Genomic DNA, 25,054 nt, shown 5'->3' on the forward strand with positions numbered 1-25,054 from the left:
TCTGCTGCCCAGTTTCGGCGCCCAAGGCCTGAGTGGCATCAGCTCTCACCAATCGGCTGCGAGCGCGGCGCGAGTCTTGCCGAGTCTCTGCCCCGGTGGGGCGGGGGCACGGCCCGGCGCTGCGATAGGCTGCGGCGGCGTGACTGGCGTTGACGATGTCCAAGGGACGCGGGTGGGCAGGCCTAGCGCTGCGTGGGGGCGGGCGGAAACCTCGGTGCGGCGGGCGAGGAGGCGCCTGGCGGCGGGCGACATGTTCCAGGCCCCGGAGAGCGACGGCGGCCGGGCGGGCTCCAGGTGCGTGGCGGGCGCGGCCACATGGCGGGCGCGGGTGCCTGATGACCTCACAGAGCCGCGGCCTCCTCGTCCCCGTCCGAGAGGCGGGCGCTCGGGCCGGACGCGCTCCCCGCGCCGAGCAGGGTCTGGGCGGGAGGCCTGAGGCGCGCCGTCCGCGCTGCTCCTCCTGGGCTCGTTCTCCTCCGTGTCCAGCGCGTCTGGAGACGCTGGCCGAACGGTGTGCGGGGCCGCTGCCGGGAGCCCGGGACCATGCGGGTGTGTGGGGATGGGCCCGCGGGGTGGGGGTCACCGTCTTGGGCTCCTTCCCGGGTCCCCGTGGGGCCGGGCGCCGCGCTCCCCTAATGCCGGGGTCCCGTGGGGCCGAGCGCCGCGCTCCCCTAATGCCGGGGTCCCGTGGGGCCGGGCGCCGCGCGCCCCTAATGCCGGGGTCCCCCGTGCGGCCGGGCGCCGCGCTCCCCTAATCCCGTGGTCCCCCGTGGGGCCGGGCGCCGCGCTCCCCTAAAGCCGGGGTACCCTGGGGCCAAGTGCTGTCCTACCCTGATCCTATAGTTTGGGAGCCAGGCCGTATCCTCTCTGCCTTGCTGATGGAGAACCAAGCTGACTGCCAGTAATAGAAGCAGAAATCCAATTGTAGGTCTCCAAACTGTAGGAGCCACCTTACCTTGTAGATTTCAGGGGTTTTAGATGCCCATGAGTTTTCATTACTGTAATACTCTCCTGTCCCCCAGCCTTGCCCTAAAAGTAGAAGAGAATATGTATTTGACACCTGTTGAGGTAAATACCACGTCCAGTAGGTAATAAGTGAAAGAAGTGCTTTGACTTGCTGAAAACTCTGTAAAGTCTGGGGGAGTCAGGTCAGTGTTCAGTAATACACCTAACTAATTAGTCATCAGACCACAGAACAATGACTAGCAGTCACACACGTCTACATGTGCACTAATGGGAGCCAGAGATTTATCCCAGAGTGTTCCGTAAGTACTGTGGACCATTGCCCACTCCAGCTGGGCAGGAGCCGCCAGCTCTCTTCCTCTTGTCCTCTGGGTTCACCCCATTCACCACCGGAGGCCCAGTGAAGGAGGCCGTTTATGAATAAACACCCTGACGCTGGTGTTGTACTGATTCTTGGAGCTGCAGAGCTGTTGGGCTAAAGGAATACTCCACACTTCTTTGGGGGACTCGTGTTGGAGAGGGTATTAGGAAAAGGAGAAAATTTTTCCTTTTAGGACATTGAAGAAGAAAAGCATTCTTCTCGGCTGGATGATTACATGTAATTGGAAGCTTTTGCTTGGAATCAGATGTTTTATGTTTCCGCAGCCATCTTAAAGGGATTGATTAGCTGGACAGGCCTTGTAGGGCCTCACATCTTATTTGGCTGTTGAGGGAGGGAGTGTGGTCGTGGCTGTAAGACTGCCCAGCTGGGATTTCCTCTTTTAAGGCCCTGCATCTTCTGTTTTCTTGCTGAGGGATTATCTTGTGTTAAAGGGACTCTGAACTGTCCAAGCGTCATGCCTGAGCCATCCCTGATCTGAGGTCCTCCCTTTCAGCTGTAAAATGTACACCTGTAAAGGATTTATCCAAGTCTCCCTTTTATTACTGCTTCTCTCCAAGTCTGCCCAGTCCACAGGCTTTTCTGAAACACAGACACTAGCTCTCTGAGGGAGGCTCAGGACCTGGAGGTGAGAGTGGTTTTTGTTTCCCTGCCTCAGCTGGTGCTGTCGTCCCCTCGCGTTGTATCTGTGGCTCTTCTTTGTCACCAGCCCTCTGGTTCCTCTTGTGTACTTCAGTGTCTTCATTAGACTATTGTGAGGGGTAGACAAGAGAACAAGGTCATTGTAATTGGAATGTTCCCCACGTTGTCAGCTCTGAGCTCACTCGTATTCCCATCTTCTCTCTAATTTGTGTCCTAGAGGTAACTGCCCTTGCTGGTGAGCCTGGTGAAGGCCACACTGAGCATTGTTGTGGGTTCTGTTTTTATCAAAAGAACCTCTTCCACTCTCAGTTCCCTTATTTGAGACCTTGCTGGGGCAGCCTGTGTGATTTGCATGACTGCTACAAGGCTGGGAGACCCTAGCATCCACCCTGTTGCCTTCGGGATGAAGGTGTCGCTGTCCCTTCTCAGGTAGCTTGGCCACTATGCACAGCATTCTTGGCTGTCATTTCTTTTCCCTTGTTTTCAAAGTAAAATAAAGTAAAATTAAGAAAAGTACACAGAATAATGTAATAAACACTGTATTTCCACCACCCAAAATTAACATTTGGTCATTTCAAACAACTCTGGCTATGTCCTTTGCCCCGAGGATACCCTTCCCACACAGAGACCGCAGACTCAGTTTGGACTTTGGCTCCTCCAGAGAGATCTTTGGGGTTCCAGCAAGACCCAGTGCCCGTGGCGTCACTGATGGGAACACTAGAGCCCCCTGCACCTGCAGCGCTGGCTTTCCTGGCGGAATAAAGCTCCAGCCTCAGGACTTACTGTCACCCACCTTTCTGTGCACGGGGTCTGGCGCCGGCTTCCGGCGACAGGTGCTCAGGGGCCGTGTGGATGGGTTAAGCCAGGGCGCAGGGCAAAGGGGACCGGGAGATTGCAGGGATGCAGAGTGAGTCCTAAGAGCTTGAATCCAGAAGAGTCTGCTTCAGATTGGAGCAGGACCTGGGGGTTTGAAAGCAGAGCTGTGTTTCAAATAAGTCTGTAAAATAAATTTTTAATTCAGCAGGAGACTTGATGTTAAATTCAGTTCAGTTCTGAAGATTGCAGATCCCCACCCCACTTTCCAAAGCATGTTGGACCTGCTGTAGCCAGCCAGGAATACAGAAAATGTCACTTGTGACCGGGGCTATGTGACCTGAGGACTTGTTAACATCTTTCTAAGTTGTGGTTATTAGGGGTTTGTTTTGTTTTGTTTTTAATTTTTTCTCAAACTGAAGTAATTTTTTTCCTTCACCAAATCATTAAGGAACTACTAACTATTGAGTAGGCATCCACCCTCCTGTTCCTCCCAGGCGGCCAGGGACTTGGCACCGTGTGGGAGCCTGCCCAAGGGGTCTGCCCGCCCTCATTAAAGCGGAGGGGTGCTTTCTGCAGTCCTCCTTGCAGCTGGAGAGTCTGAGAACTCACTTCGCTTTAAATTGCAATGAATGATCAGCTCCCTCTCTCGTTCTTTTAAGGAAGCAAACAACATTTCAGATGTCCTGCTCTTGTGAGCGACGTGGGCTGTGTTTGTGGAGTGCGGTGGCTTTTGGGTGGTGTGGAGCTCCACATTTCCATCTCTTTCTCCGGGTCTGCAGTCACAGCCAGCCCTGTCGCTGAGGACTTGGGAAGGAGCCTGGGCCCCTCGCCGGTTTAGAACTGTTTCAGCAGGGCCCTCTCACCTTTAAAATACATCTTTAAAATCTCTGTGGGTGTTCTGAAAAGATGCACATGACTTCAGCATGTGACTGCTCTGCTGGAGTAGTCTGAAGCCCTGGGGCCGGGGCGGGTGGGGTCAGGGCAAAGCTTTGTGAACATTTAATACTTCGGTTATTGCCATAAAAAGTGACTCAGCGTCCTGGTGTTCCACATCTGAAATGTTTCCTATAAACCTCCAGATGGTGCATGGCCGTTTCCCCCCAGTCGAGACTTGGGGTGGATGCTGCTGTTGGTGGCTGAGTGGGCGCATGTTGGGGTGGCGGACAGGACCCCTGGTGTACATGTGTTGGTGTGAACAGTGGTGCCAGCAGGTGTGCCCTCTGATCTTTCTGATGAGAATCCGTTGGTTACGGGCCTTGAGGACTGGAGGTGGTTATCCTAGGGTGGATTCCGCACATTGATCCTGACCCTGAGAGCGTAGTCTGAACTCTGGACCCAGACTGCCGGGATTTGTGTTCTGGTTCTGCTACTTCCCACATGACCTTTCTTGTGATTCTTCTCTGTCTCAGATTCATTGTCTGTGAAAATAAGGCCTGCCTGAGAGGGCTGCTGTGTAAGGTCTTTGGAACAGTAAATGCAGATAGTAAGCACTTAGCAAATGTAAGCTACGGTATTAAACAATCCTGGATATGTTTACGGTATTGTTTTAATTTTTTTAATACATATTTTTTAAGTAACCTCTACACCCACCATGAGGCTTGAACCCACAACCCCGAGATCAAGAGTTGCACACTCTACTGACTGAGCTGGCCAGGCACCCTGAGTGTGTTTGTAGTAATAAACACTGTTGGGTACTAATTAAAATGAGCATTAAACTCTATTGAATGTGGTTCAGTTTCCACATTGTTTTAGGGAAAATAATTTTACTTATGAGAGGATCACAGGAATAATTACCAAGTATGTACATTTCTAGAGGGTTTTCAGCATAACCAAGGTATACAAAAAGAACTTTAAGGGCAGTGAAGGTTTACTTGCTGTGTGGCTGTCTGTAGACCAGTCTTGCCAGTGCTAAAGAATCGCGGTGTGTCATTCAGCCAGGTCAGCCATCAGTGACTCACGCTCAGTCTGTGCTCCTAGGGCCATGAAGCCCCCGGGAGGAGAGGCCAGCAATCTTTTTGGAAGTCCAGAAGAAGCTGCTCCGTCAAGCAGGCCCAATAGAATGGCATCTAATATTTTTGGACCAACCGAAGAGCCTCAGAACATCCCTAAAAGGACCAATCCTCCAGGTATGGGCCTTTGTGAATCATCAGTCCTTTGGCCTCTGTATGTTCTGTTTTATGCTCTTCTTCTGATAACATTTTTTATTTCTTTGCATCGACCCTTTCAATTGTTTTCTGGTATAGGTTATCCCTTGCTGTCAGAGTTCTAGAATGTAAGGATGATTTTGTTTTGTTTTTTTCTTTGTTCGTTTGTTTTTAAAGATTTTATTTATTTATTAGTGTGCACAAGCAGGGGGAGTGGCAAGCAGAGGCAGAGGGAGAAGCAGACTCTCTGCTGAGCAGGGAGCCTGATGTGGGACTCGATTCCAGGACCCTGAGATCATGACCTGAGCCGAAGGCTGATGCTTCACAGATGGAGCCACCGAGGCGTCCCCAACTCAGTCATTCTTGACTCCTCCTTCCTCTGTCAGCGGACCGTGGCTGAGTCCAGGCACTGAGGATACAGAGGCAGATGACGGGATTCTGGTTCCCACCAGGGAGGTTCTCCCAGTTTTCTGATGGGCCCTTGTGATTCCAGAAATTGTGTGCAAGTTGTGCATTTAAACATTTCTCTTAGGGAGACTATTTTGATTCAGATTGTCAATGGGATCGAAACTCTAAAAAGGATGACTCAGTCCATATAGTTCTTTAATGCTTATCCCACATTCCAGTAGTCACAGTGGGAAAAAATCCTAGAAAAATCTTTTTCTTGGCTGATAGACTATCTAGTTGAGCGACCGTATGGTGATAGTTAGCTGAGGAGCTCTCCCTTTTCCGTATCCCCAAGGGAAAACAAGGTTTATTCCTGGAAGATTTTGAGAGGTCAGACACAGGGGTCAGTATTTCAGGCAGATAATAAATCCAACAGAACCAAAGTTAGAGCTGCTCCTTACCCCGCTGCAGTGACCAAACCCAGAGAAACAAAAGCAGTAGATTCAAAAGCTAGTTTTGTGTTTGGGTGGTGGTTTTTTGCCGGAGAGGGTGGATGGAGGGTTAAAGTTTGGGATATAGAAGAAGCAGGTGGTTCTTAAAAGTGAGGAACATTCTCATCATGTCCAGCTTACAGGTGTGGGGCTGGAGTGGTCAGCCCCGCACATCTTTGTATCGGTAACAGCAGAATAAGTACCGTATGTTAGCTTGTGTACCTATAACTGGCTGCCGGCTCAACAGAGGGCGTCTGGAACTGCCCCTGGGGTGTCGGGTTCCCTGGAAAGTATGGCAGCTTGGGGCGGTGCTGCTCTGCAGACCCTCAACCTCATCTGATTCCCCAGCGGGCAGCCTGGGCCCCTCTAGACTGGAGAGATAGAGAGCCTCTATGTTGTTCGCGGTCACAAGATGTGGCAACGGCCGCTGAGTTCACTCCCTGTGCCGGGTTCCTGCTTCTCCTGCTATTATTGTTTGGGGTCTGTTTTCTGGCCTGCCAAGTGCTCTTGGCAAACAATCTGATGAATTCTCAAGGGAAGGCCGAAAGGGAAAATTGCCAGTGTGCCCCCCCCCCCCTTGCCACGGACCCAGGCTCCTGCCCTCTGATGAGAGGGCCTGACTGAGAAACGTGTCCAGGATGGGGGGGCGTGACTGAGCCGTGATCGTCACTGAGCATTTGCCAAGAATTGTCATACCCAGTGTTTCTTTACCCTTCACGCACGGGCTTTGCTGGTTGCCTGGCTCACATCTCTCCCAAATTATTCTCCCTGTTCCAACACTGATGGCAGAGACGTATGGACAGTTCCGTATTGGCCAGGGACTGGGCTCAGTGCTTTCCGTGTATTCGTGTGGCCCTCTCTCCACCCCTAGGAGGTAGGTGGGGGGCGCCTCTTGACAGAGAGGGAAACAGAGGCTCAGGGAGGTTCACTGCTACACCCAGAGCTCACACCTAGCTGGTGGCACAACTAGCCCTTGGATCCCAGTTTGCCTGACTCCAGAGCTCATGCTCTAAACTTACCTGAAAAATCAGTTGGGGTAAGTTTTTCGACATGGAATTGCTGGATCAATTTAAAATTCTGATAGACACTTCCACCTGGTTGTGAGAGGGCCCCAGCATGCACCACCATGTGTGCGATGCTCGCTCCCCACTCTGCCAGCAGGGTGTCTGTCTTTTGCAGTTTGGTTCTTACAGAAGCATATCTTAGGGGTGCCCGGGTGGCCCAGGCAGTTAAGCGTCTGACTCTTCATTTTGGCTCAGGTTATGATCTCAGGGTTGCTGGGCTCCGCACTCAGCATGGAGTCTGCTTGAGATTCTCCCTCTACCCCTGCCTCTCCTGCTTGTGTGTGCGTGCTCTATCTCGCGCTCTCTCTCGGAAATAAATCTTTTAAAAAAGCCTATCTTGAATTTATCTTTATGACTAAATTGAACATCTTTTCTTTCTTCAGAGCTGAGTTCATCTTTCAGGTAAAATGTTGACTAACGGGCAAGCAGGGTGATTCCTTTTTATAAAGTACAAAAACAGAACTACATTGTTTAGTGTTAGACATACACACAGTAAAAACATACCAACAATAACAAGTTTGTGGTCTGCAGGAAATGCAGGCGTCTGGTGACCTGGGGTGCGGGGAAAGACACCCAGGGTTCTGGGAGCCGTTGTGCTCTCTACACTCCAGGTGGTAGTGACCTGGGTCGTCTTTGTTATTTGTGATGATTATGTCTTAGGAACTTTTGTGTTATGGTTCATAATTTAAGAACAGTTTTTTAATGAGCAGTGTCTTTAGCCAAAAACTTCAAATTGAGTTACTTTTATTTTCTTTTTTTTTTTTTTTTTAATGAATGCACATTTTTAAGAGAATTTACTTAAGCCTTTGTAGCACAACCAGAAACGGCGCAGTATGGGATGAGCTGAAGCTGTGGTTTTCTCCACTTTGTGGCGGAGATATTTTGTTGATGGCAGCCCAGCAGCATCACTGAAGGCTGACTCTGCCAGGCAGTGCTCTGCGTACTTCATGTGCATTCACTCGCTTATGTCACCAATGGCCCTAGATCAGTACTCTTGTTACTTAGGACCAGTTGATAGATGGAGGCGAGAAGGTTCCGGCCACTTGTCGGGGCTCAGAGTTGGGCGAGTGACCGCACAGGGGCTCCACCTGGCGGCCCAGTGCTGTGCTGTGTGGGCATCTCCAGCCCGGGCCTGTGGGTCCTGGGAGGGTGAGGTATGTTGGCACCAAGATGACACGAGTGTGCATGCATCTCCTGCACAGGCAGCCCCGCACGTTCTTGACCCTTTCTTCTGCTCCAAAAGGGCTCTTTCCTGCGCTCTGTTCCAGTTCTCACTGGGCTTGTACTCTGTATGTCCCCACAAGGCTGCGCCCCAGAGGCCACTCTGTTTTACAGTCCGCTCTGGCTGCTGGGGCCCTCAGGATGGTTCTGAAGGCAAGTGAGAGCACGAACCGCTGATGGAGCCCTTCCCCGCGGGGCCCACGGGGAGCTAGGCGTCCAGGTTGTTCTGCGTGCTCATGTTTCTCTGTTAGCGGCGAGGGCGATTTTAGCCAGGAAGTGACTGCTTGCCATGTGGGCTCTTGAAAACAGTAAGAGAAGATCAAAGCTCTGAGAAAGGACATGCTAAACAGTCTTGCATCCCACGGCCCGTCCAGCCCCGGGTCCTGTGCACACAGCCCCCACGGGGAGCCACAGTCCAGGGGCGGGGGGGTGGAGTAACCACTTTTCTGTTCAGACACAGGTGAGTGAGAATATCTCCTCCATTTATATTAAAATGTTACACGCTGTATAGATTGTTTTCCGCCTTTTTTCACTGAGCAGTATATACGTCCAGGAGATGTTTCTTTATCAGTACGTGGAAAATAAAGTGAACGTTTATTGAGCATTTGTGTCCCTGGCATTGTTCTAGGCATTTGACGTGTGAGCTACGGTGAGTCATTGGAAGGACCTGCGGCAGGTCCCTTTGTTCTGCTCTTTCTATAGTTGAGCATCTGGGGGCACAGAAAGGCCAACTAATTGGTGTGTGGTCATCTAGCTAGTTAGTGGAATGCGTCTTCTTTCTTCTTGTAAGATTATAAGTCCTTGGTGCCCCAGGGCCGTGACTGGTGGCCCACCTCCATTAGCACAGCTCTCCACGGAAAGGTGCTGGCTTTTGCCAAGTGAAGAGACGCCAGCTGGTGTTGTGTGGCTGCCGTCTTTCTGCTTAACAGAGGCATTTGGGCGTTGACTTTGATGTCTGGCCAGACTCATCAGCTTATGAGAAGTTACATGTTGGATGCATATTTTCATTACGGCTCATCAGATCACTTAGAGTTGCACTGTAGGGTGTTGTGTGTCTGTAATTTGCTGACATACCTAGTTGTCCCTGGGAGTTCTGGCCAGAATGAGGTCAGAAGAATGACTAATAGGTGTTTTTTCCAGATTCCAGGTTTGCTGTGAATATGGTATGTTGTTAAATTCATTTCTATCTATCTGGCCTAAAAATGCAACAGCTATTTGCTTTTAACATAAAGAACTTTTTATGGTTTAATGAAGAAGATTCTTCAGCAGGACAACATGACAAGTTCAAGGTTAAGGAAGTTCTAAATGGGAAATGCTGTTTTATGCCATCTTATCATCTTGCTTTAGAGGCCAGCCCAGGTCAGCTTCCAGAAATGAAGGTCCCAACAGGCCCCTGATAAAGGGGTTGGTTTTGACGTACATCTTTAGGAACCCTCATCAACCTGATCACACCTCCTTGTTGGCCTGAACTAGGGACTGGCACTGGGGTGTCCCTGTGAGGGGAGGTCTCTGAAGTAATGAAGGTGGAGGGTGGCACCCAGTGGCTATTCTGGGTTGCTCACTGTTACGTAATTGTTTCTACAGGGGGGAAAGGAAGCGGTATCTTTGACGAATCCACACCTGTGCAGACTCGACAGCGTCTGAACCCACCTGGCGGGAAGACCAGTGACATTTTTGGGTCCCCAGTTGCTGCCACTTCACCTTTGGCACACCCAAACAAACCCAAGGTATGGGTTACATTCAGGTAGCAGACGTGAAAGTAAGAGAAACAAAAATTGAGCTAAGTAGTCCTTGGAAAGGCTCTAAGGCAGGTGTGGTGTGTGACCAGGAAGAGGCAGAGTGGGTGACGTTGGTTTTGCTGAATGCAGCCCTTAGTCACAGAGTTTCACAGCTCCCGAGTCAGCGAAGAAAGGCACTCCAGTCTCGTGATGAATGAAGCCTGGGGACGCTGGCCTTGGTGTGCAGGTGGAGGCGACTGCCCCTGCCGATGGGCTGCTCCCCTCTCTGCCCTGAGGGCAGTGAGGCTCTTCAGAAAATTGAACATCTCATAAAATTTCACTATTTTTTAAAGTCTAATTTGTGGCTTAGAGAATGCCAGAGGACAGAGTACGGCATCTGCTAGCGTCTCCGCATGCGGCGCGTCTCGGGGGGGCTGCTGCTGAGGGAATTTTCCTTTTATAGGGGTACTCAGCCAAAAATGAAGACGGAATAACAGAATTCAAATATCACCATTTTGCCGACTTGTAATAAAATCCTGGATCTCAGCAATGAGCATCAGTGGCTAACATCACAAAACGAGAGATAACCAAAAATATATGTCCTTACAGAACATCACAGCCCACCTTTAAATTCTTATCAAAAAATCAGGCCCAAGTCAGACCAACCCTCATATTAATTGACACCACAGGGATTCCGTCTGAGTAATACAAAATGGAGGACTTCACATAGCAGTCATTAGAGGGCAGTCAGTAATCCTGATGATTAAAAAGAGATTTAAAAAATACAGTCCTTATCAGTGCCTGGGTGGCTTAAATTAAGTGTCCAACTCTTCATTTTGGCTCAGGTTTGTAGGATCGAGCCCCACATCGGGCTCTGCGCTCAGCAGGGAGTCTCCTTAGGATTCTCTATCTACCCCTCCCTCCCCTCACCCCTAAAAAAGCAGGGGAGGGGAAGAATACAGTCCCTATCAAAGTCCTCACCATATTGTTTGGTTTGTTTTGGTTTTACTTTATTTTTTTTTTTTAAGTGGAAAGATCTATCCTAAAATTCATAGGGAATCTCAAGGGACCCTGAGTAGCCAGACAGCTTAACAGTGAAGAACAGAGTTGGAGAACTCTCACTTCCCAATCTCAGAACTGACTATAGAGTTCTAATCCAAACAGTGTAGTGCTGGGATCATGACCTGTGCCAAAATTAAGAGTTGGACGCTTCACTGTCTGAGTGCGCCACCCCCCCAGGCGCCCAAAGGACATTTTTAAATTGGAATATTTGTGGGTAATCGAAATATCTGGGATTTGCTTTAAAATACTCGCCCAAGGGGCAGAGGCAGTGTGGTTGGAAGTGTGTGGCTGAGATCTGGATGGCGGTGAGCTACCGTCACAGCTGTGGCAGGCTGTGGGGAATTCATGTCATCGCTCCCTCCACGTTGCTCATGGTTCAGAACGGCCACAATAAAAGATGTTGAAAAGTTAAACATAAACCCATTTGTGCCCTGATTTTCATCATCCATTTGAATGAAGGTAAAATGTCTGAATCACGTACTAACCTGGGGTTTGCCTCGTTGCAGGACCACGTGTTCTTGTGTGAGGGAGAAGACCCAAAATCGGCCCCTAAAGGTGAGTTGCTGTTCTCTGTCCCTTCCGCTAAGTGCTCTGCTCTGGGAGAGGTGCTGGTACGCCCCTAGAGGGTGAGCAGGAACATTCTGTGCCCCTTCCAGGCCTGCTGACAGAAACAAGGGCATGTTTGTTACCAAGAGGATATGTAGTATTTGAAGAAGGCCAGGAGCTGGGCGTCTGGCTCTGAGCCCCGCCTTGCTCTCCTAGCTGGCTCTGCTGCGGGTCACCACTCCCTCAATTGATAACCAAGACACAGGGGCATTCGTTCATCTAGAAAGTCCGAGGAGGAGTGTCAGCAAGCCTCACCTCCCCTTGTTAGATCCCCAGTTGAGATGAGCTCCTTCTCTTCCTTTTCATGTTCAAGTTGAGAAAGTTGGTTATTTATCCTTGAGGTGGCAGAAGGGGGGATGGGGTCCCACTAAAGTAATCGGCTTATTAGGAATCTATTAAGGAGTTTATAGTACGAAGCCCCAGCTTTGGCCCAGTTCAGGAACGGCCTCCGCTAATCAGTCTTCTTGGGACAAGATGGAGGCCTGGCTCTGTGCGCTCCTCTTTTCCCATCACACTGTGCACTTCCTGCTGGCTACTCTGGGCCACAGACTCTGTAGGCGCAGCTTGCCTGTTTGGTTCGTGGCCTCTAACGGGATGGCATGCCGACTTTGTCCCACAGCCGCAACGAGCTCGTCGCCCAGAGAAGAGCCCGGTGAGAAGGGAGGCCCTGGAGAAGCGGGCCGCGCCCAGCAGCCGGTGCCCATGCCCGCGGGGGACAGCCATGAGCCCAGGTTGGGCCCGAGGCCACGCTCTCATAACAAAGTCCTCAACCCGCCTGGAGGCAAATCCAGTATCTCCTTCTACTAAGAGGGGCTGCTGCTGCGTAGCCAGGCAAGAACCCGGAGAGATAGGATTTCAAATACTATAGTTTCTTTTAGCCCAAAGGAGCCGGGTGGGGAGAGGGTCTGCTGTGTATCTGAAGCCGCTGCTCAGGCCCCACTGCCGTCACAGAGCCAGGGGGACCTTACCTCCAGACTGCGGGAGACCTGTCTTGGTGGGGATAAAACGGGACTCACTGTAACTGCGCATGTGACGGGACTCAACGAGGGGTATGGGGGCAGGTGGTGCAAGGCCACACTGAGGCCTGGTGGCGCGGGGCTGCCCACAGCCTCGCCGCACCGGCGCTCTGCTGGCCAACCGGGGGTCTGGGGATCATGAACACAGTAGCAGAGTTTAAGTTTAAAGCCTTGGCAAGAAAATAAGAAACAACCTGTGTGTTGCTGTGGGATAGACAAGCAAGGCACAGGCCAAAACACTACTGGTGGGGACTGGAGGTCTCTGGCTGGCCCCGCACCCCATTCACCACGGGACCGTTTCCATCCCTGGGACTGCCTCTGCAGGCCCCCGGTGCCTCCTTTCCGGTCAGCCCCAGTGTGGTGCTCTGCACGTTTCCTGAGCCACCTCGGTTGCTTGTCCTTGGCAGCTGTCAACAAAAACCAAAAAGTCATTCTCAGTCTCATGCTTTAGGGAAAGATTTTGTGCCCTGATCCTCTGAGGTGCTCCATTTCTGCCATTTAAAATCTTGGCCAGATCTTACGTAGGAATCTCTGCCTTTCATTCCCAGGCTGGTTTTGCCGTGAATTGTTCCTTCTTTTCCTGAGTGGCCTCCTGTCTAGGCCTGTGCCCTTCTCCAGGGATGCAGACACCTCCCTTGTCAACCCACAGTTCTTGCGGGGGGCCCCCCCCCCCTTCCCCCCCCCCCCCCCCCCGGCTCCTGCAGCTGTAAAACTGTCCACATGCATCCAGGCAATGGGGTGACTGAAATCCTTCATGCGTCTTTACTCCTGTTGACGGTGGGAAGAAGAGATGCTTCAGAACCTTGGGTTCTTCGGTTTGAATCTTTAATAATATCTAAAAAGCTTTTCTAAGATACCAGCTTTACATAAGTGACTGTTGACTCTGCCCTGTTTCTGACAACCTTTCTAGGAAAAAGTCAGTTGCTCAGGTACAACCAAGAGGAAGAAACTTTGCTTAGCTGCTCTTTATAAAGCTTTGCAGAACCTCTGGACCATATTCAGTTTCCAGAAGAAACCTGGAGACCTTGGCCCAGAAAATTAAGTAGTTTGACATCGAAGTCTCAACTAGCTGATTCCATGATGCTTTGTCGGCACAGAGAACGGGCTGGCCAGAGCGCTGTTGCTTTGGTCCCGGCAGGCAAAGTTTCTCCCAGTTGGCCCTACAGGGCTCAGTCTCAGACCTTGCACCTCACTCATGTTGGACCAACAGTTAACAGAGGACAGGTTTCAGGTCGGGGTACATCTTGGTATGAGAGCCTACAAAGCTAATGCTAGGTAGTAAAAATACCTGCATCATGACAAATTTAAAAAAGCAACAATGCTGTGTTTTATCGTACCCACAGTGGCCTAGACACTTAAGTGCCTGCAGGAGCTATCTGCTGAGCTCCGCCTCTTACACCTGGCACACTGGGGGGACCTGCACGTGGCTTTGTCAACCAAAGACCGTTTGTTTTCCCCCTTTCAACTGCCCTGTTCACTCAGGAGGCAAGAAACTCTTTCCATGTGACTCTCTCAAGTACTTCCTGTCTCCACCCTTCAAATGGCCACTTAAAGGAAAGTTGTTTGGAATTCAGAGCATTTTTTTCCCCATTAGAAAATGTCATAAATGGTAGTTAGGGTTTAAGCCCAAACACAGTAACTTTTGTTTAATGCAATGTTCTCATGGTAGAAGTGAACTTCCATTTATGACTATGTTTTGTTGTGGTTTTTAGTATGCAACAAAATGATCCGTGGATGCCAAATTGGATTGCCAGGAACCCTGACATTGTACTGCTGGGCCCTGTGGCTTCGCCCCTTCCCTCACTGTCCACCCAGTTCTGTCCATCAGCAGGGATACTGGGTGGAGATGGGGAGCAGAGGCGGGGATGCAGGCAAAGGAGAACTGTAGCAGGAGCCTCTGTGCAGTGTAGACAGATGCCCTGCCTTCCTTCTCTCCCCAGCCTTCCCTCCCTGGGGCTGTAGAAGTGGGTTTAGAGTGCCTGGTAGTCTGGTAACTGGGAAAAGCAGGAGAGGACTTTCTGTTCCTGTGAGCCGGATGGAGGTGGCCATTTATATTTGGAAAATGCTCTATACATCGGGGACTGCCTGTATTTGGAAATTCATTAACTCAGCATCCTGTTCTCAACCTCTAAGCTGCATTTTGAAATTATTAGTCTGTATTTTTATTAAGCCTTAAAACTTTTTTTATGTGCATTTGGTGCCAAATGTTTTCTAGAGCTGTATCAAAAACAAGAAGCCTGTACTCACATCAGAATATAGTTTTGATAGGGGCATTTTGTTTTTACAAGGCAGGATTGGGTATAACCGTTGAATTAAACTTAGCAATCATGTACTCGAAGTCTTTGCGTGTCAGTTCTTTGTGTGCATGTCCACGCATGCTTTCCTCAACATCCATTCTCCACGGTGCCTGAGCCCTGCTCCTTTCCTTACAGCTTTTCTCTGGTGAAGGGGTTTGCCTTTTTTTTTTTTTCCTTCCATTTAGCCAGAGGATGCCCAAACTAATCTTCTCAAAGATTACAGATTTAAGGTTCAAAGATTTGGAAAGCAAAGACTTAGCTTTGAGTAGAATGAGCAGGAATATGCCAGTGTTCTTTGGGGTTTCTGTAAGCTAAAGGTAATGATTCCTTTTTCTCCTACACCATTTGTTTTCCTAAAAACCAAGGTATTGAACTTGCCCCTGAGTGGACTTTGAAACTCCAGTAAGAAACCTGATAATGAGTAGATGAGGTGTTAAGCTTTCAGTTTGCCTGTAGGTCAAAATCCTATAGAGAAAGCACAGATTGAATATCTTTTCCTCTTATACATTAGGAATTTTCATATGTCCTAAAAGCAGACAATATCTATGTGCATTACATGGATATAAGATGATGAAACCGCTCAGACCACCTGCTTGGAGACACACGTGTGTGTGCATATGCATGCCCGTCCCATAGGAGGCTGCACAGCATTCTTCCTGCTGGACCAGGGCCAACACCAGAACAGCACATCAGAAAGAAACTGACAGGAGCACCTGGGGGCTCAGTTGGTTAAGCTTCCAACTCTGGATTTCGGCTTAGGTAATGTTCTCGGGGTCTTGGGATCAAGCCCCGCTTCGGGCTCCGTGCTCAGCAGGGAATCTGCTGGACATTCTCTCCCCCTCTCCCTCTGCTCACACATGCGTGCATGTACTCTCTCAAAGAAGAAGAAAACCTGACATACAGTACCTGACTCTGCCTTCATTTGTTCACCTGAAAACACGTTTCAGTGCAGAGCATGTCTCAAGACCTGGGCTAGGCACTGGGGACATGACACTGCCAATTTGGAGCCGCTGCTCCAGCCACAGGCCAGGCTCGGGCCCAGAGAGTCACAACCCATTTGCCTTCAGGGGCTGGGCAGTGGCCACTCAGATGAAGAACAAGGTAGCTCCACCTGTGTTACGGTGAGGGAGCAAACGACAAATGAGAAAGGGTTACTGTTGCATGTCCTGTGCTTTCTCCAGAAATGTACTGGCTCTTTGCACAGCATAACTTGGTCCTATTATTTTCCACACTTGGCGAGGATGTATATTCCTCCTGTGTTATTCAGTTCATTTCTTTGCATGATATCCTTAATCCTTAGTATTTTGGAGATCATAAATGCAATATTCCTGTTTTATGTGTGACTACGAAGTGCCATCAAAATTTAGTGTAGGAAGAATTGAGAAGGACATTACAAGGACTAGATGACTCTCTACTCTAGCAAATTAGACTTTTTTTTTTAAGTTTTTCTTTAAATTCCAGTTAACATACAGTGTACTATTAGTTTCAGCTGTATGGTATAGATTTCAACATTTCCATACATTACCCACTGCTCATCACAGCAAGTGTGCTCCTGGAAGCCCAGTGCTCCATCCATTGACAGAGCCAGGCTAAAGTGGAACGTTTGAGACCTGTGTTCTCATCTTACATTTTAGGGTCTTGCAGTAAGAAAAAAATTTGTATCTCCAATTACCTTAAATCTGAAAGCAAGTCTATTTTTAAAACAAGTTCTAGCTTAGGTTGCCTGATGCTCAAGTGCCCTAGCTGCATCCTTCAGTAAGCATCAGGAATTATCCAGCATATTACCTTGTTAAAACTTTGTTTTGTTTCAACCAATTTCAAGTAAATGTGCCCAATTATGTTAGTAATGAAAACCAATAAAGTCGGGGCGCCTGGGTGGCTCAGTCATTAAGCGTCTGCCTTTGGCTCAGGTCATGATCCCAGGGTCCTGGGATGGAGCCCTGCATCGGGCTCCCTGCTCCTCAGGAAGCCTGCTTCTCCCTCTTGCACTCCCCATGCTTGTGTTCCCTCTCTCGCGGTGTCTCTGTCAAATAAATAAAATCTTAAAAAAAAACCCAAACAAACAAAGTTGGTGGCAAAGTCAGTTGGCCTCTCACAGTGGGGGCTGCCCGACTATAGTTGGCACTTCAGGGATTCAAAGGGGTCATGTGTCTGAAAAAAGGCCTAAGGCATGTCTTATGAGTTGGACACCATCCCCCCAAAACACTCATAAACTTTCTTTGTTAACTTACCAGGAAAAACTTAACATACCTGTTTGTCCTGCTCATCATTTTGAGAATAAACCTACTAATTCTATATTGTATGCTTACTATTGACTAGAGCTGTGCTAAGTCCCTTTCATGGATTAGCTTATTAATGTTCATAACTTTCCCAGGAGATTGGTAATACTTTTAGGCTAAGTTTGTAAATGAAATTTGGGATGATTGAGTCACTTAGCTAGCATCAAAATCCAGATAATCTGAATCTGAGGTGGGATCTTGGTTTCTCTCTTAATGGAGTGGGTGTGCATCCATCCATAGAGCAAATTAGGTCACCAGGAGAACACTGGTATAATAGTACTCAGGGTCCTGGGATTGAGCCCTGCGTCGGGCTCCCTGCTCAGGGGAGAGTCTGCTTCTCCCTCTCTCTCTGCCTGCCTCTCTCCCTACTTGTGCTCTGTCAAATAAATAAATAAAATCTTTAAAAAAAAAATAGTACTTAAGGCATCATCTGCAGGACAGTTCATTGATTTGGTGCAATCAGGTTAGGGTGAACTGACCTTGAAGCATTTTGTTAGGTAAAAGCCAGGGTAAGAGTATTTCTGTCGGCATTAAGCTAGACAGTTTTGTGTTAAATCAGAATTAGCACTACCTGGGTGGCCCCCAGGCTGCAAGTTTAAGTTGTGGGTTGATGGTGTCTTCAGATGCCAGTAAAAGAAGATGCAAACCCGTCCGGAGCAACTCTACATTCAGGCTTCAAAGTATTCCCAAGTTCAGAAGGGAAGGGTGGGGCTGCCAGGGCCAGAATCAACCGCAACACCAGACGGCACAATCAGGCCCGCGAAGGCCGTGTGTGCGGTGATTACGAGACTTACTTAAAAAAAAAAAAAAAGCTTACTAAAGAGATGTCATAGAAGTGACTGAAAGTGGAAGAAATAGCAAGCCTATCAAGCCGTAGCCTGTAAGATTCAGTAGGACACAGAAATTTAAAATACAACCACTGAACTGGAAGGCCCAGTGGGTGGTGGCACGGTAAAGTGGGCCTGGGGAGTCTGAAGGAGGCCCACGGAACGCAGGACTCTGCGGCGGCCTGGAGGAGGGGCTCCCTCCTGGACTCGGGAGCGAGAGGGCCGAATGCCCTTCACTGGGCCCCCGGGGGTCGGGGGGGACGAATGAGCGGGAGCGGGCGGCGCTGCGCTCGTGTACTCCTGGGGCACACGCCAGGTCACAGGACAGGGCCGGTGTCGTGGTAGCTGCGGGAGCCCACGGAGTGTGACCCGCGCCCGCCCGCAGCAGCTGTGAACACCCGGACCGGAAATGCCTCCGGCCCCGCTCGGCCGAGCTTCCGCCCCAGGGGCGACCTCCCGCTACGTCACGGGCCCCACGACCCCTAGCGGCGCGGCGGCGCGAGGCTCGGGCGGGACTTCCGGGCAGCAGGACTTCCGGCCGCTGACTGACGGGCGCAGCCTCGCCGGCGGCGGCAGCAGCTGCAGCAGCATCAGCAGCAGCATCAGCAGGAGCATCAGCAGCAGCGGCGGCGGCGGCGCCTGAGCCCTGAGGCGACAGCGGCGGCGGAGGCGACGGGCCGCGGCCTGAGGACTACGGGCGGCCGGGGCGGGCGGGCGCGCCGGCGGACAGCGGGCCGCGCTGGCGGCGGCGGTGGCCGCGATGATGGAGATCCAGATGGACGAGGGCGGCGGCGTGGTGGTGTACCAGGACGACTACTGCTCCGGCTCGGTGATGTCCGAGCGGGTGTCGGGACTGGCGGGCTCCATCTACCGCGAGTTCGAGCGCCTCATCCACTGCTACGACGAGGAGGTGGTCAAGGAGCTCATGCCGCTCGTGGTCAACGTGCTGGAGAACCTGGACTCGGTGCTCAGCGAGAACCAGGAGCACGAGGTAGAGCTGGAGCTGCTGCGCGAGGACAACGAGCAGCTGCTCACCCAGTACGAGCGGGAGAAGGCGCTGCGCAAGCAGGCCGAGGAGGTGCGTGGGCCGGGCCGGCCGCCCGGAGACCCTCCCCGCCCCGCCCCGCCCCGCCCCGCCCCGGCGGCCGCGCCCGGGGGCCGGGAGCTCCCCACCGTGCTAGGGCCCCGGAGCCCCCGGCCGGCCTCACCCCCCGACCAACCGTGCTCCGGCCCCGGGGCCCCCGGCCGACTTCACCACCCCACCACCGCTCGGGCCCCGGAACCCCCGGCCAGCCTCACCGCCCCCCTCCCCCACCCCGCTCCGGCCCCGGAGCCCCCGGCCGCGGCCCCCCCCCATCCCCGCTCCACCCCGGAGCCCCTGGCGGCACAGGAGCCTGCAGCCTCAGCGGCCCCGAACCTCAGACCAGGCCTCGCTTCCTCCCCCATACCCACCTCTCATTCCAGACGTCCGTTCTTGTCGTGTGTGTGTGTGTGTGTATGTGTGTGTGTTTCGCAAACCAGCTTCCTAAATAGACCCCCATTACTGTGTTTGGCTGCTGCAATTCTAAATCCAGCTAGAAAAGAGATATCTGATCTTAGGGTTCTGCGTCTGGAAGTGGTCTGTTGTCACAAGATCTTTCCCTTGTCCCTGGCCCAGTGTTTCCAAACGAGGTCTGTGACATGGATGAGTTTGGTGATTGATGTAAACACCTAAGGGAAGAGGCACGGTTGGGTTGCTGCCCTGGCACCAGGAGAAAGACTCCAGGTTTCTGGAGGTGATGTCTTTGCCCTGTCCTCCCCTCAGTTGGGAAGGTTGTTAGCTTACCTGGGAGAGGCTGAGAAATTCCACTCTGGCTTCTGAGAAATTACAAATGGAATTTTGAATTATTTGATGGCGTTCTAGGATATCTCCATAACCTGGAAATCACTTCTTCATGAACCAGTTTGGAGAACCGTGCATTGTAGGAAACACCGCTTGCCTTCATTCATTCACCATCAAACATTTAGCTCCCAGTATGCCAGACCCAAGGATGCAGGGGATTTGGGCTCCCATCCCTGCTTTGCTCTTCTGACCTTGTCCGCATCGCCTGCCCAGTCTGGATTTTGATTTTCCATCAAATGAATCAATTGCCCTAGGTGATCTCTAAGCTTCTCGGATGTTCTGTTATTCTAGGTATTAGGTGATATTCTCTGCTTTATGAATACAGAGTTTCTTATTAAATGAGCCACTTTTTTTTTCAATTAATTCGGCTTAACACGTTTTTTACTTTAGTATTGAAATAGAAGATTGTTTCAGTATTTGGGCTTTTTCTTAAATCAGAGTGGTTTATGTCCTAGTTTGGTTTAAAGCATGTTTATAAAAACTTAAAGTGCTTTATATCATTCCTACTTCTGGTAGTTATTTTGCTTTTGGATTTCATACGTTTGTCAAGAGGCTGTTGTTTATTGATTGGGGTGTCAAGCTGTGAACCGGTTTAAAGCTCCCAACTTAAGGGTATGCAAGAGCTCATAGGATTTTAGGGTTGAGAGTGGCCCTAGGCGTTTCCTGGGGAAAGAAGTAGACCCGAGAAGGGGGGCTGCTGGACGAAGATCACATGCCCTAGAAGAGCCACAGCGAACCCAGTCTACCCTGACTCCTGGCCTGGGCTCTTCTTTTCTATATCATGCTGTTGTGGGAGGTCAGAGAGCTGCATCTCCAGAATACTGGAGTTCTGGGGTTCCCTCGCCCGGCCATGGGGCTGGGGCTGCCTCCCTAATGCTGAGCAGTGTCCTTCACTTCTCTGACCCCTCTCTGCACGAACGTAATGTCTAGCTGATGATGTTTTGAGTAACTTTGTTTTCTTTCTTCTCGTACCTCTGTGGTCAGCATTGTGGTTGAGAAGACACTGAAGGGGGAAAATCAAGATGGACAAACTTAAGGCTATGAATCATAACCATCTAGCTTAAAAATTAGCTCAGTGTTCATGAGGCCTCTGCTCTGCTCTGTACAGCTCAAGTTCAGCCATGAGTGACTGCTTCTGGCCTCCCGCTCGCACTCCCCCAGACTAAGAGCCAGAGGGTGTACGTGTGGTTTGCAGGACAGTCTTTGAGGCCGAGACCCAGCATTGCCCGGCTGTGAAGAGAAGCGGCACAGAGCTTCCTGAGCAGAGGGCCACGAAGCAAACAAATGCTTGGCTAGCCAGTACAAAGCTGTGGTTAGATGCTAACAGGACGCCCTTGCAAAGACCTCAGGTGATGTTACAGCTAAAGAAAAGGGCCAAATAGTGTAACCATTTTGGTATTGTATCGTGTTCATTAAATCCAACAGACAGTCATTTCCAGTTTTGTGGAAAAGACCACTAATTTTTCTAGGCAGGGAATTGAGATCACAGATGTGTGTCTGATAATACAGAAGCTGGAACATCACAGGCTGAGACACGCTCATGTTGCCCAGTAGCTGCTGCGTCTCTGGCCACTCTGCGCAAGAAGGCTTAGTCAGAGCTGGGTAACCCGAGCCGCCTGCAGCCTTCCAAGCAGGCGGAACCTGCAGGTTTTGTTTAAAAAGCCTTGAGCAGAGCAAATATCCCTGTCCCTCACTTACTGCCCATGATAACAGCAACAAGAGATGGCGAGTATGTTCTAGGTCTGGCTAGAGATAGTAGGCTCCAAGGAGTGGGGCCGAGGCCCAGAGTCCACAGATGCAGGCTTGAGTGCCAGCCCTGCCCTTGGGAGCTGCACTTCCATCGACCAGTCTGCCCCCTCTGGCAGTGAGGGAGTTGCCAGCCCTGAAGCTGCTTTCATATCAAGTGCCAAGTCCCGTTGTTGGCTGTTGTTTTCCTGAAGAACTGCGGAGAGGCAAGTTTAGTTGAGTCAGGGGAGAGAGCACCTTGATGGATTGATTTGCAGATGGCAAGCGCGGGCATCTTGGTCTCTGGTTGTGTGGGCTTTGTACTTATAACTGAGTCCTGCTCAAGCTTGCAGAGCTGGCTTCTAAAATTTCTACAGAGACCTTAAAAATGCTGAATCTTTAATTTCCTAGCATTAGGAAAGGCTGGAAGTGGGCAGTTGAGTGGGAGGACTGGAACGCGAGGAGATGCCCACCTGGTGTGACCCTGCAGGAGGAACAGGTGGAGGGCTCCCCAGATAGCAAAGAGCCCTCTTCCCCGCGGAGGTCAGGCATGTAGCGCATAGGACGAAAAATCAGTAGCCATTGTTGCATCAAACTCATCTCAGCCCTAAAGAAACTACTAGTAATACCCCGAACTCCTACAAGACCATCCAGTGTATGTGGGTATTTGCTGAGGCCCCAGCATCTGCAGCTTCGTAAGAAAGGCGTCCAACGGGAGGAAAGTTTTACCCCAAACTGTATGTTTCTGGTTACATAAAAGTAATTCGGTTTGCGGGAGAACATTTGGATAGGATTAAGCTGGAGAGAGGAAAAGCTCTAATCCACCTCTGTAGATCTGCCTTTTCTCACGGTGAATTGATGCACTGAAGCAGAGGTTTTCTTCTGGTTTCCCACATTAGAAACAGCAAATTCACCACCACTTGGACAAGACATGGGATTTCTTTTCTTGCCATGTTGTAATATTAAAAGCAGTTTTTAAAAATTATTTTTTGGGGGGCGCCTCGGTGGTTCAGTTGGTTAAGCGGCTGCCTTCGGCTCAGGTCATGATCCCAGGGTCCTGGGATCGAGCCCCTCCTCAGGCTCCCTGCTCCGCGGGAAGCCTGCTTCTCCTTCTCCCACTCCCCCTGCTTGTGTTCCCTCTCTCGCTATCTCTCTCTGTCAAATAAATAAATAAAATCTTTAAAATAAATAAATAAATAAATAAAGGTCGACCCCAAGATAGTTTTACCGAGTCTGCAGGAGAACAACCAGATCTCTCTTAAAAATGGAGACAGAGAGGGGCGCCTGGGTGGCTCAGTTGGTTAAGCGACTGCCTTCGGCTCAGGTCATGATCCTGGAGTCCCGGGATCGAGTCCCGCATCGGGCTCCCTGCTCAGCGGGGAGTCTGCTTCTCCCTCTGACCCTCCCCCATCTCATGCTCTCTCTCTCTCTCATTCTCTCTATCAAATAAATAAATAAATAAAATCTTTAAAAAAAAAAAATGGAGACAGAGGTGCTTCCCAGCCAGAGTGGACATGTCGGGGAGGGCCCACAGCCCCGGCCCCTCCCTGTCCTCCCGGTCCCTGCCTGTCCTCCCGGGGCACTGCTATAGTTACTTCTTCCCAAACGAGGGCTTCTAAATTAAAGTTAATATCTGGGTTTTGTGGGTTATTTTATTTTATTATTATTTCTTTTTAAGATTTTATTTATTTATTTATTTGACAGAGCACTAGAGAAAGAGAGGGCAGGGGCAGGGGCAGAGGGAGAAGCAGACTCCCCGCCAAGCAGGGAGCCCGATGCAGGACTGAATCCCAGGACCCTGAGATCATGACCTGAGCCGAAGGCAGACGCTTAACCAACAGCCATCTGGGTGCCCTATTTTATTATTTTTTTAAAAGATTTTATTTATTTATTTATTATTATTATTATTTTATTTATTTATTTATTTGACAGAGAGAGAGCACAAGCAAGGAGAGCGGCAGGCAGAGGGAGAGGGAGAAGCAGGCCTCCCGCGGAGCAGGGAGCCCGATGCGGGACTCGATCCCAGGACTCCGGGATCATAACCTGAGCCGAAGGCAGTCGCTTAACCAACTGAGCCACCCAGGCGCCCCTTTAAAGATTTTATTTATTTATTTATTTATTTATTTATTTATTTATTTATTTTTAAAGATTTTATTTATTTTATTTGACAGAGAGAATGAGAGAGAGAGCACATGAGAGGGGGGAGGGCCAGAGGGAGAAGCAGACTCCCCGCCGAGCAGGGAGCCCGATGCGGGACTCGATCCAGGGACTCCAGGATCATGACCTGAGCCGAAGGCAGTCGCCCAACCAACTGAGCCACCCAGGCGCCCTTAAAGATTTTATTTATTTATATTTGAGAGAGAGAAGGAGCAGAGGGAGAGAGAGAATTCAAGCAGACTCTGTGCTGAGTGCAGAGCTCAACTCAGAGCTCCACCCCAGGACCCTGAGATCATGACCTGAGCTGAAACCAAGAGTCGGATGCCTAACCAACTGCATCACACAGGTGCCCCTGTGGGTCTTTTTATTAAAAAAAAATTTTTTTTAGGGCACCTGGGTGGCTCAGTTGTTAAGCGTCTGCCTTCGGCTCAGGTCATGATCCCAGGGTCCTGGGATCAAGCCCCACATCAGGCTCCCTGCTCAGTGGGAAGCCTGCTTCTCCCTCTCCCACTCCCCTGGCTTGTGTTCCCTCTCTCACTGTGTCTCTCTGTCAAATAAATAAAATCTTAAAAACAAAACAAAAAAATTTTTTTAATAAAGTCTACCCACAGTGTGGGGCTCAAACTCACGACCCTGAGATCAAGAGTTGCACTTCTCCTACTGAGCCAGCCAGGTGCCCCACTGGTTTTTTTATTTTAAAGTTTTCTAAAACTTCCTGTATTAGAATCATTTCTAGAAGTTGCAGAAATAACACCCTGCACCCAGATTCCCAAATGGGAACATTTTTCTACCTTGCTCTTCCTTCTGTCTCTCCACCCCTCCCTCTCGCTCTGCATGACCTCCGGGGTCCTGCTTGTCCCCGTAGCCTCCTCTCTTCTGGATCGGGTCCTCTCTTTCTGCTTTTTGCAACTGCGACGATTGTGACATCACAGGACCCCTGTTTTGCAGGATGCCCCCCAGTTTGGCAGGAAGCCCCCGGAGGCGATGTCGTGCGCTTCCCTGAGTGTCTGAAACCCTTGCTTGCTGTGTGCAGGATGGGTGTCGGGGAACAAGGCCCACAAGCGCGGGACAGAGTCCCTCTCTCAGGCCCCATTCGTCAGGAGGGTTGCAGGACGGCCCGTTACTATAGCAGACAACCAGGGGCGCCGCCAGCAGCCGGGCCAATGTGCCTTTTCAGGCATGTGATTCCTGTGCTCTGGGAAATGTCCGGGTGTTAGCTCCCCTGTCCCACTGCTCACCGAGTCCTGGCCATTCTTTTGGCCCGACTTTTGACTTTTGGTTTTAGGCGCCTTTCTCGTCTCCTTTGCCACCGTCCTGGTCCCAGTCGGAGCCTCCCACTGGCCTCCCAGGCTCACTCCCTGTCCCAGCCCTTCCTCAG

General features: G+C 50.6%; 2 protein-coding genes across 4 annotated transcripts in view; both read left to right on the forward strand.

Annotated features, from left to right (window-relative positions):
• Nucleotides 1-196: 196 nt before the first annotated feature.
• JPT2 (Jupiter microtubule associated homolog 2) lies at nt 197-13,145 on the forward strand. The gene is made up of 5 exons (XM_021698122.2): nt 197-294; nt 4,778-4,926; nt 9,692-9,834; nt 11,394-11,442; nt 12,113-13,145. The coding sequence occupies exons 1-5, from the start codon at nt 251-253 to the stop codon at nt 12,298-12,300; spliced, it is 573 nt and encodes a 190-aa protein (XP_021553797.1). The 5' UTR covers nt 197-250; the 3' UTR covers nt 12,301-13,145.
• Nucleotides 13,146-18,672: 5,527 nt separating this feature from the next.
• MAPK8IP3 (mitogen-activated protein kinase 8 interacting protein 3) overlaps nt 18,673-25,054 on the forward strand; it is a 47,501-nt gene continuing 41,119 nt past the window's right edge. For all 3 annotated transcript variants that reach the window (XM_021698093.1, XM_044915572.1, XM_044915571.1), the window contains exon 1: nt 18,673-18,990. In XM_021698093.1, coding sequence (XP_021553768.1) covers nt 18,673-18,990 — 318 coding nt within the window. The remainder of the gene's footprint in view (nt 18,991-25,054) is intronic.

This window comes from Neomonachus schauinslandi, chromosome 5 (genome assembly GCF_002201575.2).
Source record: "Neomonachus schauinslandi chromosome 5, ASM220157v2, whole genome shotgun sequence".
Taxonomy (NCBI): Eukaryota; Metazoa; Chordata; class Mammalia; order Carnivora; family Phocidae; genus Neomonachus; species Neomonachus schauinslandi.

Excerpts from the sequence above, each read along its gene's own strand:
- JPT2 (XM_021698122.2), top strand. The coding sequence starts at position 251 with ATGTTCCAGGCCCCGGAGAGCGACGGCGGCCGGGCGGGCTCCAG. Across the intron at positions 295-4,777 it reads GGCGGCCGGGCGGGCTCCAG|GGCCATGAAGCCCCCGGGAG; the intron begins GTGCGTGGCGGG and ends CTGTGCTCCTAG. Across the intron at positions 9,835-11,393 it reads CACACCCAAACAAACCCAAG|GACCACGTGTTCTTGTGTGA; the intron begins GTATGGGTTACA and ends GCCTCGTTGCAG.